The sequence below is a fragment of the Sander vitreus genome, chromosome 14 (genome assembly GCF_031162955.1).
Source record: "Sander vitreus isolate 19-12246 chromosome 14, sanVit1, whole genome shotgun sequence".
NCBI lineage: Eukaryota > Metazoa > Chordata > Actinopteri > Perciformes > Percidae > Sander > Sander vitreus.
The window spans coordinates 17066875-17087768 of record NC_135868.1 but is presented as its reverse complement, the minus strand read 5'-3'; the positions used below and the strand labels follow the sequence as shown (position 1 = coordinate 17087768).

Sequence of the window (20894 nt, the reverse complement as noted above, 5' to 3'; positions counted from 1 at the left end):
TTGTATGAAGCTCTAAAGTGCTGTTCCACTGCTCTGGCACCATCACAATGTGTACGCGTGTAGATGTGCAAGAAGGGTAGGTAGCAACTTTGAACTTTTCTGGGATGCTGTCTTGCGTTATTTTAATGTGTGTGTGTGTGTGTGTGTGTGTGTGTGTGTGTGTGTGTGTGTGTGTGTGTGTGTGTGTGTGTGTGTGTGTGTGTGTGTGTGTGTGTGTGTGTGTGTCTACTTAAAGGTCCTATGACATGCTGCTTTTTGGATGCTTTTATATAGGCCTCAGTGGTCCCCTAATACTGTATCTGAAGTCTCTTTCCTGAAATTCAGCCTCGGTGCAGAATTACAGCTACTAAAGCCAGTCCCACAATGAGCTTTCCTTCATACCTGCAAACTCAGAAGGGCTGAAAGAAAAGAAAAAGGTGGACCCACCCCCATTTAAGTGGCACTGAAATCCGCGTTGCTATTCGGTCTGGTAGATACCAGTCGTTAAGGCACCGGTGCCGTATTAGCATTCACATTGAACTAACATTGTAGGCTAACAACACAATTCGCTGATCTTAGCTGACAAGCCTCCAAGCTTGCTTTCCATTATAACGTTAACGTTAAACATTGTTGGCAGATAACACCACTTACCTCAAAACTAATGTCAGTGATTGTGATTGGCCAAATGACTCGCGTGACGTATCACCAAAGATGTTTTATTATGAAGAAGACTGCAGTAGGTTTTTGAAACTCCCGTTTATGGGAAATTGTACAACCCCCCCTTATGACGTCATAAAGGGAAGATTCCTGATCGGCCCATCTGAGCTTTCATTTTCTCAAAGGCAGAGCAATATACCCAGGGCTTGGTTTACACCTATCGCCATTTCTAGCCACTGGGGGACCATAGGCAGGCTAGGGGAACTCATATTAATGTTAAAAAAAACTCATAAAGTCAAATTTTCATGCCATGGGACCTTCAATAACACTGCCCTTCCCTGGAGGAAAGGCCCTTAACCCAAATGACACCAGCTATGGCCAAGGACCACAGATTCAGTATAAATTCTGGCCTTCATTGCAAAAACATGAAAAGACTGTGTAGCTGTGGGCAAGGGCATGAGGGAGTGTGTTGCATTTGTCAGTTACAGATGGACTGGGTCACTACAGGGCCCCAAATTACCCTCATTGATAAAGCTTTTATATAACTATAACAATAATTGTTCTCAAAGAGGGTAGTGGTAAGGGCAGCCTTGACTGCTTCATGACAGGGTTGTTTGTAACTTTAGGATGGTGATTTAAATGGGATAATGGTTTGAGTAATATTGTTCCACATAAGGCCAATCAGGCACTGTTTGGCTTATTAGGCACAGGCGTGCGCACACACACACACACACACACACACACACACACACACACACACACACACACACACACACACACACACACACACCTAATGATGGCCTTTTATGAGCTTGTGGGAGACGTGATTTGTAGACTGGGCAATGTGTTGCTTCTACCCATCTACCCTTCTAAACCATCCGCATCTGTTTGTAATGATTACTGTGCAGCGGGTGTGCTGTGTGCAGATGTGATCAAGTGTGCACACTCGCAGTAACGATTTGTGTGTGTGTTTGATCACTACTTGATTAATGAATTAACAGGCCTTCAAAATAAAAGTCCCTAAAATAATGTCAGTAAGCAGAACAATTTCGGAGCATTCCTGACCTTGTCAACAAAGTCAAATACAGTTTGTCAAATACAGTGGATTGGCCCTTAAAACTATAGTGCGTAGTTTCTGCCGCTCCCACGAGGAATTCTAAGTAATAACAACAAAACTGTCAGCGCGTCCACATGATACACGCCTTCCGTGACCGCGCAACTCAACTTGTAGCAACTCATTTGGCAATGGCTTAAATGTAACGTGACGTTCATTAATATCAAAAAGTTACGCACTAAAGCTTTAAAGCTGGATGTGAGGAGGACTGTGTGTTTCATGTTCACAGTGTGAGACCTTTGCATGGTGCCATTTGGGGAATTTAGACAAGCAGAGGTGCTTCATCAGTTTCAAAAGAGAGCTAAGAAAACACTGCAGATTGCAGGAACAGCAGCAGCTGTCCTGATGATATCAATAACAGACCATACAAAATCGACAAACCTATAATGATAATATTAGTTCAAACCATTTGTCTTGAGCGAATCCTCTGAGTCTTTAGGCCCAAAAGACAATTGTTTGTTTACTTCTGGGATTATATTATTATGCTATAATCATGGCCAATATACAGCACCTATTGCACAGGTTAAAGAGGTTGTGGATATGGGGGGTTAGACCACCACAAATACATTCACATCCCAAGGGGAACACTCAAATCTAAAATTGGAAACAGCTGCTCTTCAAATAATGTTGTAACTAAAGGGGAAGTTAAAGTTAGGGTTAGGGTTTAACAAATCAACCATATTTTAGAATACAAATTCATGCAAAAATGGCTGTATTAGTGAGGCAAAAACTGTTCCAAAATAAAATGGACGATCCTCTACTATGTCATATCTGAGGGGCAAGACTTCTGAATGCATGATAAATAATTAAATCATAATAAATAATAAAGTGTTTTGGACTTAATTTAGATTTTAGGAAATTTTTCTAATGTGGCCTCCCATGGAATGCATGCTCCCTAAATTGGCCTTCAGTCACAGAAGGTAATAATGTGTGTGTGTGTGTGTGTGTGTGTGTGTGTGTGTGTGTGTGTGTGTGTGTGTGTGTGTGTGTGTGTGTGTGTGTGTGTGTGTGTGTGTGTGTACTTTGGACAGAGAACAAGAGATGCAGATGAAAAAGGCAGAAAGTGACAGTGAAATGTACTGTAGAAGGCTTTAGGACATTTTTCTAATGTGGCCTCCCATGGAATGCATGCTCCCTAAATTGGCCTTCAGTCACAGAAGGTAATAGTGTGTGTGTGTGTGTGTGTGTGTGTGTGTGTGTGTGTGTGTGTGTGTGTGTGTGTGTGTGTGTGTGTGTGTGTGTGTGTGTGTGTGTGTTTGTGTACTTTGGACAGAAAAGAAGAGATGAAGATGAAAAAGGCAGTGACAGAGAAATGTACTGTAGAAGGCTGTAGGAGGCCTGTCTGCTTTTTGAATATTCCAGCTGGATCACAGATGTAAGTGCTCTATTTGTGGATCACACAGTGACGCCATGGCCCCCTTATTCCCCACACACAGTCGCAAAATCAAACACAACAGTGAACCAAAAAAAGACCAGCCTTCATCACAAAATCTGTGTCAACATCTACCTCTTCATATTACATAGCTGTCGGGGAGACAGCAAACTGCTGTTGCGAGATGAGCGGGAAACGGACCATTAGGGTGTCAGAGGGCGCCCCCATATCCCGTCCCCCCATCCAAACGTTCGGAAAAGCTTTCGAGGAGACACTGTGATTTGCATATTTAGAGTTGATCAAGGAAGGATGTCAGCTTAAAATGTCAGCCCTCAACATAGAGAGTTACACATATATTTTAGGAAAGACAGCTTATCTTCCTGTTTCTTCTCTATCCCTCTGTGTCGTAATCTCTCTGTTGCATTTCTTTTAACCTGCTCCATGTTGCATACGTCATATCTTCCACTTCACTTTCTTTTTTTGCTCTCTTCGTAACATCTTTTCTGTTACTGTGCTTCGTAACATAAAATATATATTTATGCTCCTTTACACTAACACCTTGAATGTTACTCACCATAAGCTCACCAGCCGATTGATTGTGTGTTTGATTTACTTCCATTGACAATGTTTCCTACTGTGAACTGTATGTGGCACTGACTCACTGTGCATATACAACTGAGGCCAGATGCATCACTGATTTTCTCTGGAAATAGTTTGGATAATTTAGCCATCACTCTTGACTGCATTTACATCTGAATGTTATGCATTTTTGCTTCATCAAAGCAATTCTGATCAACCATGCATGTTTCAACCAGGAGTAAATTGTGTAAAGATGTACAGGTCTAACATCTCAATATTGGCCCAATAAAGGTCTCATTTTGTTCTGTCTCATTTAATTTCAAAGGAGAGAAGAAGAGAGGAGATGAGATGAGATCCTGTATGCATGTGTGTATGTGTCTGTTTTTAGCTAAAAGGGCTATCAACCATCCATTAGTCAGAGCAGGTCATTACAGTGTCCTCGTTAGGCCTCCACTAGTCTCATTGAGAACAGTCCTGCTCAACCCAGTCAAAGCGGGACCATTTTCGGATAAATTAGTCATCGCCCAGGGTAGAAAAAAATAACTAAAAATAATGACACTAAAATAAAAAATGGACCCGAGTCATTTGTTGTATCTGAGAATTATCTGAATAAAACTGACCTTGAATCATTTACCTTTTTTTATTTACTTAGATAGAATTGTTCAGCACCCAGGCTGGTTCACTTACCTTGAGCTTCTTGACATTGACACAGGGGTCGTTGGAGAAACTTTCTGTATCTGCAATCTGAATGTCTGCTTTCTCCAGCTCACTAGTTAGATCATTCCTCACCTAAAAGAGAAGGAGAGGGGAGAGAGAGAGCGCGAGACAGAGAGAGAGTGAAAGGAGAAAGCACATTAGCATGGTTGATCATTTATAATGTAAGATGTCCATTGTTTGTCTTATTTATCATCTAACCTATTTCTCTCTCTATATATACACACACACATACTGTATATTGTGTGTATATATATATATATATATATATATATATATATATATTTATATATATATATATATATATATATAGTATACTGTATCATTCACAATATCCAATGTGAATTTGGAATGACACAAGAAAACCCAACTGTATGCTTTGAATAATTTTAACTGGTTATCCAAGGCTTGACAAAAAGCAGACATACTGCATGTGCAGTACTATAAATGTATCTGCAGCAGCTGTACATCTGCTTTGATGTATTGATTCAATGGAATGGTGGGAAATGGGATCAGAGAAGAAGGAAGCAAGTACCCCACCGTGATGGTGAGCTGGAGGTGGTTTATCATACTCTCTCCCTCTCTCTCTTGCCCCACAAAAATAAACACACATACTATGATTAATCCCTCTGGTTTCTCTCCTCAAAGCTACAATTTAAAAAAAAAAGACCTTTTTTTCCAATGCAGACATTTTGACTTGTCATAGAAGGAAAAACACAAGTGTAACTAATACCATTAATGATGGCTCTGTTCCACATAGGTGTTCCAGTAAGTGACACCAGAGAGCCAGCATGCACAATACCAGGGCCCTTGCATGGGAGCACCTAAATGGAATGCAGTCATTATTAATGCTACTCCTTTGTTTAAGTCAAAATATCTGCTATGAGAAAGATCTATAGTTTACATGCTGAGGTTTACTGTTGACATCTCGTCCTCTCTCTTTGACAAAATTCTTCTGATGTCCCCTGGCCATGCCCTGCAGCCATCGGCCTCTCCACCCCCCCAAGTGAGAGCTTGGTATCAGGGACCATGTTGAAACATCAGAGACGGTGTGCACTCAAATGGGCATAACAAGCTCAGTTGGCAGAGACAACAAGTAACAGCTAACAGATGCCTTACAGTTGTCTCTAATTGTGCATGTATATAGGTTATATCCATATTAATGTGTCTTATATTGCTTCAAATACATATTGGGGAGTGCCTTGGGATTTATGGAATGCATATTATATACATAGAAAAACTGTTTTTGAGTGACACGCCATCCAAAATCTATGTTTAGCTTGAAATTTGTTGTGGGTTTCCTTATTGAAAGCGAATGGAGGATTGGGTCAGCTTGAATTTATATTTTTAATAATGATAGTCTTCAAGGCATTAAAACACCCATGAAAACATTTCAAACCATTCCTGCAGCATATACTTCCAACACAGTTTCAGAGAAAGATGAAGGGCAACATTCAAACTGGCAAACATTTATTTATTTAACCACATTTAGACAAAAATGAAACTGGAAAATACTGAAATGGCGAGCCAAAGTGGATTATGCTGAGGGAGTGACATTTTCCATGGACATTTTTTATACTGGTTTGTGCTGTTAATTTAGTATTATTGAGATCAATTGTAGATTTAAGCTGACCAAATTCCTTGTTCTCTTTCAATACAGAAACAACTAGCTTACATCTTCCGAGTCTACGGGGTGTTTGTGTTATATATACAAAAGATGGATTTCAGGTGGAGTACGACTTCATGAATAGCTACACATCAAAATGGTGTGAGCATAGTTACAGCAGTTAGCATCCAAGGATATGAAACCATGTCTGCTACCACTATTACTACTGTTACAATTGCTACTGTTGTTAAAATTAGCCATTACAACTATTTTGTGTAATCAACTAGAAGATTGCCATCTAAAAATCAATGAAACTGAACAACCTCGACTTCATTTCCCTCATGTCTCTAAATGTCTGCTGTCATAATCGTCTCCTCCCCCTGGTACCCTGGAGGGAGCTCTAAATCACTCTGTACATCACTCACTCCTGTACAAACATTACCTCCAATGTACTGCTCGCTGAGCTGAAACAACAGGGAGGCTGGAGTGGATCAATACAACCAGGTTTTTGCTCTTGAGGAACAATTGCTGTGGTGGTCTGGACAAGGTACAGTGTCCTGCTGTGTTGAGCGTTGATCTAAAAGGCCTTGCTGCTGCGATGCTAAGAGGTAAACCAGCTTGGACAAACGGGGGATTGCAGCAGGTTAGTTTGGTGTTTGTAGAGGTGTGTTGGAGCGAGCACACAGGTGGATGGAATAACAAACCGCACTCACATGCAAGACATACTGATAATGCAGACACATAAAGAAACATACACAACATCACAAAGGCTTAAAAATAAAAAAAATTAATTAAAAAAAGACCGGTTTGATTTTGCATTTCAGTTGCATTCCTCCACTGAGATGGAAAAGGACAAATGTATCTGTGTTCTGGTAGACTGCGTGTTTTACATAGAAAAGGGGGGAGGGGTTGTAGGTGGAGGGGAGGGGGAGAGATGGATTGAAAGATGGGTGGAAAATTGAGCAGCTTTTCCTGTGTACCAAAAACATCCTGTATTGTCTCAGCAGCCTGGGAATCCCCCAGCAGCAAATACAGAAGAGAAATAATCCTGCTGCACATCTGGGCATGCACGCACACGCACACACGCACACACACACAAAACACACAAACACACGACAAAATGTCAGATGCACTCAGATGTGTGCAATGCATTGGTGTCTGGAAAGGACAATAACAAAATATAATTCTATTTATATGCAGAATGTTTTATCTGCACAACACAATAACACACACACACACACCACCACAAACTAAATGAAGATAAAGTGGTTAGCTTAACTTGAGGGATACCCTGTGATTCTTTGGTGTGTATATGACAGAATGAAGTATCATCCCCCAAACCTACACTGCCTGTGGATGCTGTCTTCCCTTTCCACTGACTGACACTGAAGCACTGTTAAATGTACTGAATAGGGAAATCTTAAGCTCTGTCAGTGCTTTGGATCCAAATTTGCAGAAGTTTTTTTTAACATGCATTGGTGGTACAGCAGTGTGCGTGTGTCATAATTACAAATTCCATTGTTCATTCAATATTAACGCTTTAGTAGGGCTACAACTAAGGATAGTTTGTATTATCAATCTGCCTTTTATTTTCTTAATTAATTGTTAAATTTGACCAATTGTCCAAAAGATAGTTAGTTTACTACTGTATCAAATACTTCACAACTGAGAAGCTGCAAATGGGGAATGTTTTGTATTTTTGATTGATAAATGATCTAAACGATTAATTATCCAAACAGTTGCTGCAGTTCTGTTGATTGATAAATTGTTTCAGCTTCAATATCCTGTAAGATTTAAACCTCACATCACACATTTTAAGCAAGATCTCAAGACTAAAGTAGGCGCACTGACTTTCATTCAAAGCAAATGTGCTTCTCTAAACCAACCCCACAAACAAGTACTGTCTAAGATTTCCATTTGCAGCTAAACAAATACATTTGCCCAAAAAATAACAATCACACCCTTAAGGCAACAGACAGACCGACTAAATTGCCATGATGCAGAGTGAGAGTGAGAAGCTTTTGATGATTCAGGCATGATACAAGTATGACACTGTCAGGCAAACAGACTGCGGTGGTCTTACCTTAAATCATTAACACAATTTCCAGGCATGTTCACAGCGTAAGCCCCTTTGCAGTGACAGGTGTGACTTCATGTGTGTGTGTGTGTGTTGATTAGTGTTACACGTACTAGAGTGTTAGCAGGTGTTTTTTTTATCATTCCATCTTTCTGTCTGAGCTTTGTGCATGTGTCCCTACACTTTTATAACAGAGATTTACAGCAGAGATACAAATATTGGATGTGACATGTACATTTTCATGCAATTTAAAAAAGTGGCAATGTGATGGGTCCTTGCACACACCTGTCCCTCATGCTGTGTGTTACATCGCCGTATAAATCCCAAATCCCAGAGTTCAGACTATAATGCCAGTCATGTGCTTGTACAAACTAGCGTGACAAACGCTTGTGCCACAGCCTGATGTCAAGCTCTTGAATGGCTTCCACTCATGGCCTTACATGCCCTGTACAATGGCACGAAAGAGTCAGCATGGAGAGGAATTTAAACAATTACATTAAATGGTTATTTGTAATAGCAGCTCATATCTAAAGAAAACTTGTATAATGTGCATTTGTACATTACAACCAAGCACATTTTAGATTGAAAGCAATATTTCTGTGTAAGGGACCTGAGAGAAAGAGGCTGCTGAGAGGGTAACTTCTGCTAAATGTATTAGTGGGCACAGTGTAATTAAACACTTGAGCTCAAAAGGGTCCCAGGCAGAGGACAGAGTCCTAATCCTGTTCTCAGTCAGGTTATCTGACGGCCGATGATGGCTGCTCTGTTCCTGGGTGGGCCCTGTTTGTCTGGCAATCTAAGTAATGTTGTCGTGCCTGCATGCGAGCATGCGCGAGTGTATGCCACTGACTGGATCCCTAACAAGCGTTACATAACTTTAACCTTGTCGTCCTGGGAAACAGCACTGCAGTAGATCCCCATGCAGGTAGCCATGACGGCAGTTTCATTCAGCTTCTTTCTGTGTTTTGCTTTCAGTCAGACTCAGAGACAAGTTAAAAACCATAATTCTGTGAAATGCTGTAAGAGGCTACCACAGCATGCTGTCATTGTTTCCCTGAATCTCTACGACGGAAGTGAAGAGTGCAAATGTAGCACGGCTCATAGAGCTGCAAAAGCCACACTTATGGAGCATACACCTGATTTAAATAAACCGGAATTATCCTATAATGGAACAATGCCATCTGTATAAGAAGGTAACAAATGGACTCAAAATGCATTATGTTGTTATTTTCTTTCTCCATTCTTTAGCAGTATTCAAACAACATATAACACTTCACATCTCATCAACCGTTTGTCTTTCTTACATGCTACCGTGATTTCCCAATGCACCAAGTGCTTTAAACTTGACAAAGGATTGTACAAATCATGAAGTACGGAAATGATGCTTGCATATTTGTAAATCAGGATTAGAGGCCAATCTCGTGGCAGGTTGATTGAATCGGGCCGCCCATCTTCCTCCCGTCCTAAGCCCCTTGGCACTTTCAGGAGGGGAGAGATAAAGGGATTTGGGCTTTGAGATTTCCAGTGAGACTTCTTTCATCCAAAGGCATGACAAATGTGTATGTTTCGCCAATGTTCAACCCTACTACAATCAGGAATACGTTTGACTCATAGTTACCATGCATTTTGGGTATAACATGATTTTAACTTGTAATATATTTCTTAATGGTTTCAGTCAGTTGGCTGAATTGGATTGTCATATCGCCTCTGTCTTTATAGTTAAAAGCTGCTCGACACTTTTTCTGGAGAATGCAGATGTGTCCACTTCTTTCTCGAGCTGAAATCCGATTTACCACAACTTCCAAAATAATGCTGCGTTCATAGACATCGGAAAAACATTTTTGCGAGTGAAAATGTCATCATTCACGTCCCTTCCTGTGGGAATCTGAGGTGGGAAACTCGGGCTAGATTTTGCTAACCGAGTTTCCCAGTTGGTGACGTGTTGTTGACAACTGACGTTTGATGTAGGCGACTTTGGTTCACTGAACATATTTCAATGACAATAAACTGTTTATTGTGGACAAATGCCTCTGCCAAAAAACATACACAGAAATAACATGTTTGAAATTATTCATAAATAGGCCCATGTATAAAAAAACAACACCTTATCTGTGTCCTTTCCCGTTCGTTGTCCTGCAGATAACACAAACAAACAGCTGTCCATGTGCTGTTTCTATGCTCGTATAAGAAAACAGCAGCAAAACTTTTGTTATTGTGGTATTCCCAGGTCTCTATTGTTTTCACACACCTGATGCTCTAGGCTACGGCCAACCGTTGGTGGCAGTCATGCAACAAGCTGTTACTCCAATATAACAGAAGAAGAAGAACACGCATCCTGACCATGTGAACGCTGGCAGTCGGAAAAACAACGTAATCACGGGGGCGGTCCCTCTTCTTCCCAGGTGGCATGAACGCAGCATTAGTCCTCTAGCTTTTAAATGTATTTCAGTGCCAACAGTGTCATGAAGGAGTTAGCTACAAGTGTGGATAAAGTTCTTCATCTTTCCACAAATGACTTCTCACAGAACTAGCCAGGTAGAGTAGGCTGAGGCTTTCTGTCTATTGAATAAGATAGTGACATTAAACTACACACCAGATGGAATTTGGTAAATAAATAATCTAGCAAAATCTCATTTGTAAACATTAATTTCTATTACAAAATATGTACTCCAACATCTGCTCTCATCCATATTGCTGGTAAACCAATTTTTCTTTATTTCCAGCCAGAACATGTGTTTATTTATTACTAAAGACATGATACATAGTGTAAGTGGTAGGAATAAGCTGCAGTTTTAAAAATGTTAATCTTCACATTTGCTCAGGTTTCCTTGGCAACTTTTGCAAAAGTTTCCATATCAAAATCTATTCTCTTGAAAAAATGGACAAAGAATACTGACCTCCGAGAACCTCTGCACATCCTGTGTGAGGGTCCCCACACGGCTCCAGTTGTAGTAGTTGAGGAATTTCACAACTGCTGGGTTCACGGCGTTGTCTGATGGGACTGTGCGGAAGAAGTTGGGGTACTTTTTCTTGTCTGCCAGAACTGGAGTTGTTGCTGCAAAGGACAGCTGGAACGACAAACAAAAAATACAGTGAGCTTTGAGTCTGACTGTTAGGGTTAAATACTACAGTCATAAATAGTATCAGAATTTGCTAGGGTCACATGTACTGTTAATAAAGTCGCACTGTGTCTCTGAACCTAAAGCACAGGAAGACAGTTCTCAGGTCTGCCCTTGCTTTGGTCAATGGCCTGTGTCATTTTAGGGATTAAACCAAGGCAGCGTGGCCGTGACAAACACACACTCATTTATAGTCTCAGGGTGTGAACAAATCAACTCTTTCAAATGACTTCAAATGTCAGCAAAAGAACCCCTTCAATGTATAACTGAAACTAGATCTGCAAATATTGGGTGGAACTGATGAACTCTGTATACATGACCTTTAAAGTTGGCTTTACACTGCGCCTATGTATCAGTGTGTGTCCTGGAGTATGTACAGCATAGGTGTGTGAATGCCTGTTTGTGTATGTCTTTGATGGCGAGAGGGGAGCAGCTTAGCAATATGTTTCATCTCTGGGTTGGTAAATTAAAAGCATTTCTCTTCTTCACATGCAAGCCGTTTGATTCCAATTTTTCCACACACACACACACACACACACACACACACACACACACACACACACACACACACACACACACACACACACACACACACACACACACACACACACACAGGCTTTTCACAAACAGCTATTATTCAGTTCAACCACTGCAACCTAAGCAAATGTTAAAGCACATCAATTCATGTTCAAAAAAGAGAGGGTGTTCCAAACTTTGAAAGGCAAATGATGCAGCAAGCATAAACCCTCACTTAATGCAAAATAGTTGGTAAAGAGAGTGTAACTTAAGCTGATACTAGTCTAGTGAAGATTTATTGAGCAATTAATATAGTGCAAGCATGCTCATGAAATATGATGAGAATGTCTACAACTTGTGTTATACTATATTTGAGGCTAAAATGGTTCCAATATGGTCGTTCTCGTCTGTTTTTCCATTGCACAGACACACACAGACACTACCATCACCCACAGCCACAACTTTCCTCATTTCCACCCATCCCACCTTTCATTTATCAATCCTCTCTCTCTCTCTCTCTCTCTTACACATTTTTAACAATAGGTCACTAATTTTCTCCAGAGGTAAAGGTGGCTATAATTAATTTTTGCATTAAGATTAAAATTTGCAAGTCTGTACAATTTAACAACCAGCACGTGCTAGAATAGACAAAGATCTGGTAATATTAAACCTGTTACAATCTCAGTAAAGCGAGTTACAACACATTTTAACCCGGAAAAAAATCTGAGTAAAAAAGTATCAGTATTTCCTGTTGATGGAATTCGATGGTTGAGATGACTCCAGAGACTGATTCTACATTTGCGAGATAGACATACTCCCATTATTTTCAGGAGTCATTACGCTGCGTTAAAGCGAGTGTCCCATCACTGTTCCTGAGGTCAGAGCCAGAACCAGAGACGGTACGGACAACATCTGTGTCCCAACAGGTGACAGTACATCAGCGCAGACAGCGGTGTGTCCGAGCAACTGACAGATAAACATGTGTGGAATTAACCTTCAGGCATGCTACATGTAAATATTAGCATTACATTGTATCAATCAGCTGTGGAAAGTAACTATACCGTACTTCAATACAATTGTAAAGAACATTGTAATTGAGTATTTCCATTTTCTTCTACTTGATACTTCTACTCCACTACAATTCAGAGTCAAGTATTGTACATTTTACTTCACTATTTATTTTATAACTTTAGTTACTTTGTATATTCAGATTAATAATACAAAATATTATGAAAAAATCAATTATGATGTATTGGATAAAGACTTTGTTGATCCCGCGGTGAAATTCACAAGCTACCAGCCAAGTCATAGCCTACTTCTGCGCTTATTTTGGTAACGCAAAAGTAGTGTAAAGCATTACAATTCAGAAACAGTAATATTGTAGTATAACTAAGTAGTAACTAGTAATCTATAATGCATTACATTTTGGAAGTAACTTGCCCAAGACTACATTTGTTAGTCGACGACGGTTCATTTAGGGGATAGTTCTGGCTGTCCCTCGACCCTCAGTTTCCGCTTTCTTAGAGTCTACTTTAAACTCCTGCCGGATCGAGCAACATTTACCCTGTACCCAGCTAATTTATTTAACTCACGTTACTGTATTGTGTGAACAGTGGACTTCATTTAATATTGTATGTGGCGTTTTCCTTTGCGGGGTGCAAATGTTCCACTTAAACAAGTTCCTTCCCGAGACAATTAGGATTGGTTTAAAGAAATGCAAACAACACCTGACCGTTTATTCTCCTATCCAGGAATGTTGTGTGGACTAGCTAGATCTTCCTCCACAGCGCTGTGGAGATAGGTCTGGCAATGCGAGACTTTGCATTTGTTAACATACATAACTTTCAGAGCAGAGGTATGAAATATACTTACTATTTAGGCACTAGCAGCTGAGCTGAGATAATGAGGCACCATGCTCTATTTTCAACGTCCTATCTGTGGTAATATAACGAGCGATATGAATCAGTGCAGGGTTAATTACATACTTTGTAGAGATTAAGCAGAACTTGTGATTCATGATAGTGATCAATGCAAGATATTAAAATTCTGACTGAGACCAAAAGGTACACTAGTAGATTTCCTAAAAGTGTGCTAAAGCCTTGAGGAGTTCAAGCACCTCCTAACTTTAGGGATGACTGTGATCTTCTCATTAAGCCTCTATGCACTTCTCTTTGCTACTCATTAATCACAGTACTGGTGGTATAATTGTACACTCGTTGAAACCTGATTACCACTGAAAATGTAATGTAGCATCGTTGAAAAGAGAGTAACTGACTTAGAATGACAGAGATGTGAGAACTTATATAAAAGGAGCAGAGGGCATTCAAAACATAATTTTCAGGCTATGTTTAGACGGAAACGATCTGAAGAGAAAACGCAAAAGTGGCGTTGCGTTCTCACTTTTTATTCCGCGTTTAGACGATCGTTATGGAGGCGAAATCTGCGTGCATATGGTGACGCAAAAGTGAGTGAAATGCGATCCACCAAGTCTGCGCGCCTGCGTAGAACCTTCCTTCTACTTGACTCCCTCTCTTCCTCTCTCCCTCTCCTCTCCCTAGTAGCGCAAAGCGAACAACAAAAGCTGACAATTTTGTCTGGACAGACGAGGAGGTGGAGTTATTGCTCCAAACAATGCACACACACGCGGCACACACGCAGCACACGCGCGGCACACACACGCGGCACACACACGTGGCGCACGCACACACACACACACACACACACACACACACACACACACACACACGTGGCACACGTGGCACACACACACACACACACACACACACCACACACACACACACACACACGGCACACACACACACACACACACACACACACACACACAGTGCGTTATTACCCTTTAGACGGGAACGCGACGGTGGAGATTTCCACTCTGGAGGGTGGTTTCACTTTTTTGCATTTTTAAGCCCCAAAAATGCCGTCGCCGTCTAAACAAAAGGCACATTTGATAAAATATTTTGTCGTTTTCACCCGCGAACGTATTCGTCTAAACAGGGCCTCAATAGCAGGACAGTGTCAGGAATGTACTGTATGGTGTTATATGGCATTTCAGCTATGAGTAAAGTTCAACTTGGTTTGACTTTTTAACAAAAAAGACTTATCTTTCGTATACCATTTCCATATTAGCAGCAAAATGGACACAAACTGCAGGCCTGCCTTTTTTTTTTTTAACACCCTCAGTTGAGTAATTTCACTGGATTCTCAATCGACAAGTCTCCCAACCAGTGGGAAACCCTTAGCCCTCTAAATCACCACTTTCTGCACAGACCCACCGGGGTTTGTGTTCACACATTAACCAGACAGGCTTTTAAAACAACACATGGATTACAGCCATCAATTAAGCAGGAAGAAAGGACTTTATCTTGCTACCACGGCTAAATCCAAAATCACCCACCAGTCTTAGAGGGCTTCAAGGGGTCTTTCCAGCGTTGACTTAATCTCCGTTTAGCTAAGGCTGTTTGCTACACCCACACCGGGAGATGCTTCTATGAGCTAGTGATCTTCTAAAACCAAATTGATTGCACGAGTCCTCTCACGGCTGCACAGGGAAGACACTTTGTGGTCAGATGAAGCTCCACAACCTCATCCCATTCCCCCTTAGCTGTTTAAAGATTGCCTGGCCGTTTTGTTGTTTTTGCTTTTGGCACCATTTTTACTTGTTTTATCTACAACACTACACTGAACTGAGCCTCCCAGATAAACTACAGAAAGAAATGTTGACCTATAAACACTCAAGCTGAATTTAAAACGGTATTGGAGTGCAGGTGCTACAAGTCAGGCTGTCTGTTTTTTATTTGGAGGGAAAATAGTATAAATGTTGATTTAGGTTATGTGCAAATGCAAAAATGTCAGTGATAAATCAAATGAATGATTACTTCCTCAAATTAAATTCACCCAACATTGTTCAATCAAGATGTTTCAGTAACACAAATGTGTAGAACAGCAAGGCTGAGACTTAACTAATCATTTTTTTCACCCTTCAAGACAACTCGGAGAATCACGGAGAAAACTAACTGTTTCAGCTAACATCGTTCACATACTGAAAAATCCCAAAAAGAAACATCAAGCAACTATAAGTTATCAACTTTTCAATTATTTACTCTTGCAGGTAAAACTTGGTCATGCAGCAACCCTTCTGGTTCAATGAATATGAGGCCATCATATGTGTGTAAGGGCCTTGACATATCTAATATTGTATTTTGTTAATCAAACTGCTGTTAACTTAAGATAAATTGGTGTCTTTGCTGTAAATCAAAATAGACCATGGAAAGCAGAAAATATTATTTGAGTATTAAAGTCCATTCATGACATTAGACGAGTTTCTCTGTTGATGTCAGAGCAAAATCTAGGACAGTGACAAAGATACAGTATGTCTTGTTTGGCCACTGAATCCATGTCAAGGGCTAAAGCTTACTACAATAAAATGCATGGTTTTCTTTTCTGCACATCTCAAAGAAGCCAAAGTCTACAGGTCAATCCAAGTCATATTTGGCACACTTTTGTTAGGACAGTATATTGAGTCAGTATGAGAGGCAGCTCCGATGTATTATTTAGCTAGTCTTTATCCAACTCTGTAAAGCCTTTTTTCAGATAAAAAGCCAAAAAAAGCTGCATGATATCACCACACATTTCAGAGTAGTGGCTTATGTAAGAGGATTTTAAGGAAGGCAGGCCCAAATTGTATGGTTTTTGGTGGAGAGTTCTACGCCAGTGTCAGATTTACAACATGCAGTGTGCACGTACACACAGATCACGCACAGGCTACATTCATACACTCTAAGCACAGATCCCTCTGATACACAAAACTACAGCAGCCTCTCTTTGCCAGTAGTAATTAAACTGTGGCAATGGGCTCAGGGCAGCTTCTCCCTCTCATCTCACCACAAGGTCACGGGAGGCTTGTATCATGTGGATGCGCCGACAGTTTTGTTGTCATTGCTTAGAATTCCTCATTGGGCCGCAGAAACGACGCACTATAGCTTTAAAACAAAAAGAAGTCAACATCATGGTGGTGCTAAAGAAAAAGTCAGGGGGTCATCATAGTCACTAGGATTCATCATCTGGGAAGCATGGATGTACAAAATGTCATGGCAATCCATCCAGAAGTTGCGGAGATATTTCAGTCAGGAGCAGAGTGGTGGACCAGTCGAGGTTACCATCCATGGAGCCAGGCCGCTAGTGGCGAAAATACAAAAATTTGACTGCTTCTCGCTTAGTTGGTTATTCGTGCCCTTTGCAGAGGTTAGGTGTTGTGAGTCAGTGGATGAAATGAAGGTGGTTTGTCTTTCTGACCATGTTATAACACAGTCAGCAAGATTGTCACAGCCTAAGACCTAGATATAGTTGTTAAAGCCCTTATTACCAACAACCAGTGCAAAATGTCTCTTTGTTTATACCTCCTGCAATATATCTGCCTGCTTTGGCATGGGATTGGATCAATGGTGCATAAATTAAAGGCAACAAGCCTTACAACCGTTCCTAGCACAAGCGTTTGAAGGAGAAATAAGGTGGATGCATGAGTGTGTCTAATCACATTTACAGATCTAATAGCATTGATTGGTCCTAGCGGGACTGCTTCGCAATACGATCTGCTGCTGCTAATTTTGTGTGGTTGGCCTTTGAATAATGAAGTGGCTATCATGGAGAGGCTAGATAAAAAAATATTGGTAGGTAAATATTAGCTCACTCACAGTGCATTGCTCCTTCCTTTCATGTTTATTATACCAAAGGTGTTACATCAAGGACTAATCTGAAACTGTGGAGTTGTTATCTGACAGCATCGCCAATGTATTCTAAACTAAAATTGGGTATATGCCTCACACAGAGAGAAATGAGAAGCAAACAGAACTTATTTTGTAATAATTCTTTCAAATGGTTCCAGTTAAGGAGAATTGATGATACTCCACTAATGTTCACCTTCACATTTGTTTTTTGTTTGTTTGGAGGCTACAGTTTCAGAGACAAAGGGTATTTAAAGCTGTCCCTTCAACAAGCTGTCATTCTTTGATCAAGTATCTTGGTACAAATATTGATAAGACCATACGTTTTGTGGAAAAGCATGATCAATAACAACACAATGACAACCCATTAAACATACAAAAATAAACACTACTTTCCACTTCAGAAATCCCTTCCTAACTCTGCAGTCTTTACCTTACAAATTCTAATACAAATTTTTAGATATTGTTTTCTGAACTTTTCCAGCTTTCTGCTATAGACGCATAGATGCAAAGTGTGCTGCAGCAAACACTTGGAGGCAACACTCGCGCTGTACAAAATCTGGAATATTGACAAGTTTTGCAATATCATTGATTCTTCCCCCACCCCCCCAAAAAAAAAAATCCCAGAAAATAAGTAGTTTCTATGAATTTCCCATAACAATAGGGCCATATTTGAGGGGGAATCTGAGGCCACAGTGAATTTTACACACCTACTTGTAACCTGAGTGTCACACCTTGATTGGATGCATCCCAGAATAACACACATCCCACGTGCTTTGAGGAAACTTCAGCGAATTATAAAACTGAAAAGAAAGTTTTCACACTTGCAAGGGATAGTATCAAACAAACGCTCAATCCACCCCTGCCTATTATCTCTTCCTTCACCCACAACAAAACAGATTCAAAGCCCATCCATCCTGACGGAGCCCCGGGACCCCGTGCACAGTAATAGCTAGGTAATAGTACTGTGTCACTGTACTGTTCAGGAAGTGCGGAGGTGGTCCTGGGGTGTATTCAATATTCAAGAGAGGCATTTGGTGCACTGTGGGAGCACCCAGCTGGAGAGGCGGCAGTGAGGGAGAAGCTTTGGACCCCACACCGACCACATCCAGAACTTATTAGCAACAGGATGGAGGAGGGAGAAAGAGATAAATATTGCAGGTAGATGGTGGAGGAATTGAGTGAGAGACTCAGTGGTGTTGACAGAGTCAGACATGGCGGTGGATAGACAATGGAGAGTGTGAAACAAACAAACAATCTGAACAACGGAGAGAAGAAAGCTGAGATAGGAATTATGAGGCATCAAGTCAGTGCTATGTATGCATCTGATTATTGATCTAATACTGCATAGTGAAGCTGGTGTGCGTGTGGGCTGCACGAGTATAAGAAGACAATGCACACATACAGCACATCATCTCATTTCAAATTAAATGGAGAGGAGTGAATCTGCTTGACTCCATTGCAATTTAGCTCTAGGATGTGAGGGTGAGGATTGCTACATGAATTGACTAATAGGTGAGGTATCAGATGCACTAACAGCACAGGGAACAAAACTGCTTCAGGTCCACATTATGCACAGTAAAATGGAGGCATTACAGCTTCCAACAGGGGCTTGACCAGGCAAGTGTAAGTGTACAGTCACTCTGGTATGAGTATGTACAACTTGTCTACAGGCTTTGACACTTGCATGTAGTCTAACGAAGACTCACTCACATATAGGGCAGGGCAATATGGGTAAAATATCCAATCCAAATACATCAAAAGTGGATAAAGAATCATAATGAATTGTCATCCTGCCCTACCCATACACATATACAGGATTTATGTGAGAGAGGGCTCCACCTTTTACTGGACAGTTTTACTACAGATACTCTAGAAACACACAAACTCACACTTGATGGGCATTGCAATCAATTTTACAAGGTATTGGTTTCTAACTTTTCCAAATGGCTATTTTACATGAGACACATTAGCCGTGTGTGTGAGAGAGAGAGATGGGGGATGATACGCAGCAAAGGGCAGCAGGTCGGATTTGAACCCGGGCCGCTGCAGGACTCAGCCAACATGGGGCAAACGCTGTCACTGGGTGAGCTAGAGGCCGCCCCATCATTAGCTTCTTAAAGCGGTTTGATTTATTAAGGCTCATTTCAAAATATGTGTTGCACAGTGTAGAATACCTGCATGTCAGTTAATAATTATATTTTATTCTTGTTCCTATGTTTAAAACAAAAAATACAGAATAACACTGTGATCACTATGAAAAAGTACACAGGATGTACTTTCTAGTTTCACTTTCAGAAAAGGTCCAATGAAAGAATTCACATATAGTGATCATAACAGCAAGCTTACATTCAAACAGGTTGATTTTAACATCAAAGCAAACCCCTCTTCATTTGTGCAAAGCCAAGAGTCAGACACTGCACCGTTCTGTGACAGGATACTACAGTCCACATCATCACATACCATGCACTAACTGGTCTCTAGACAGGTGAGTGATGTGGCGGTCGCGTCCGCTCTAATAGCTCATGGCCTGCTGCAGCCTCTGCTCTAACATCTCAATCATGTTATTGCTAATGCCATGTACACACGCACCCACACACATGGACTAAGTGATGTTCTGTTTAAGTTTTTGGCCTTGCACAACACCTCATCACATATCTTATCACTGCATCCCCAGTCTCTTCTATCAGACTCTTTCCTTCCTCATATCTTGTCTGGCTTCCTTGACTATAAGTGCGAGGCACTATTCTGCACACATGTCAGACTAAATAATATAAGGAAGAGCTTGAAGGGTTTGATGTCAGGTCTAATGTGATTAAACTGATGTATTACTTTTACATTTTATATCAGGATTGGTCCTGCAATAGTACATCATTTGCACGCCCAAATCCTTTTTAACTTGCTGTACAAGGTTTGATCTTGTCTGAGCACTTGATTGCACATGCACATTGTCACTAAATCTGTGCTGCGCAAGCATTCAACCTTTCCTGCACGGTGTTCAACATTTGGATTGCCCTGTACGAGCATTCAATCATAGACGCACTGCTGCTGAATTGCTGCTGTGCGAGGCAGAGGCTTTAATTTACTCGCCGCAGGTTTTTCAATCCACCATGCACGGACATCTCCCACACACGCAACGCATCCTCTTCTAAGGTTCCCTTTGTTCAGGTTGGTCCACACAACATAGACAAGTATTATCGTCAGAAGAACAAAATGTACATGTTAGAGAAAGAGAGGATTGAGAAGATAGCAAAGAGTGAGAATTAGGAGATAGCAAAAGAGAGTGAGGACAGAGTAACCTGGTTTACCCAAAACTGTCACCTCAAAAACATTTAACCAACCAAATACATTTTTTTAATCATTTATCCATCCAACTGTTCAGCATCCCAAGAATACATATCCAAGATATAAAGCTCAAGG

At 40.8% G+C, this 20894-nt stretch overlaps 1 protein-coding gene across 1 annotated transcript in view; it reads right to left on the bottom strand.

The window, feature by feature from the left end:
• gabbr2 (gamma-aminobutyric acid (GABA) B receptor, 2) overlaps positions 1 to 20894 on the bottom strand; it is a 172473-nt gene that overhangs the window by 71580 nt on the left and 79999 nt on the right. Inside the window, exons 3-4 of the mRNA XM_078268308.1 lie at positions 10996 to 11166; positions 4389 to 4490 (exon numbers count right to left, since the gene is read on the bottom strand). Of these exons, the coding sequence (XP_078124434.1) occupies positions 4389 to 4490; positions 10996 to 11166 (273 nt within the window). The remainder of the gene's footprint in view (positions 1 to 4388; positions 4491 to 10995; positions 11167 to 20894) is intronic.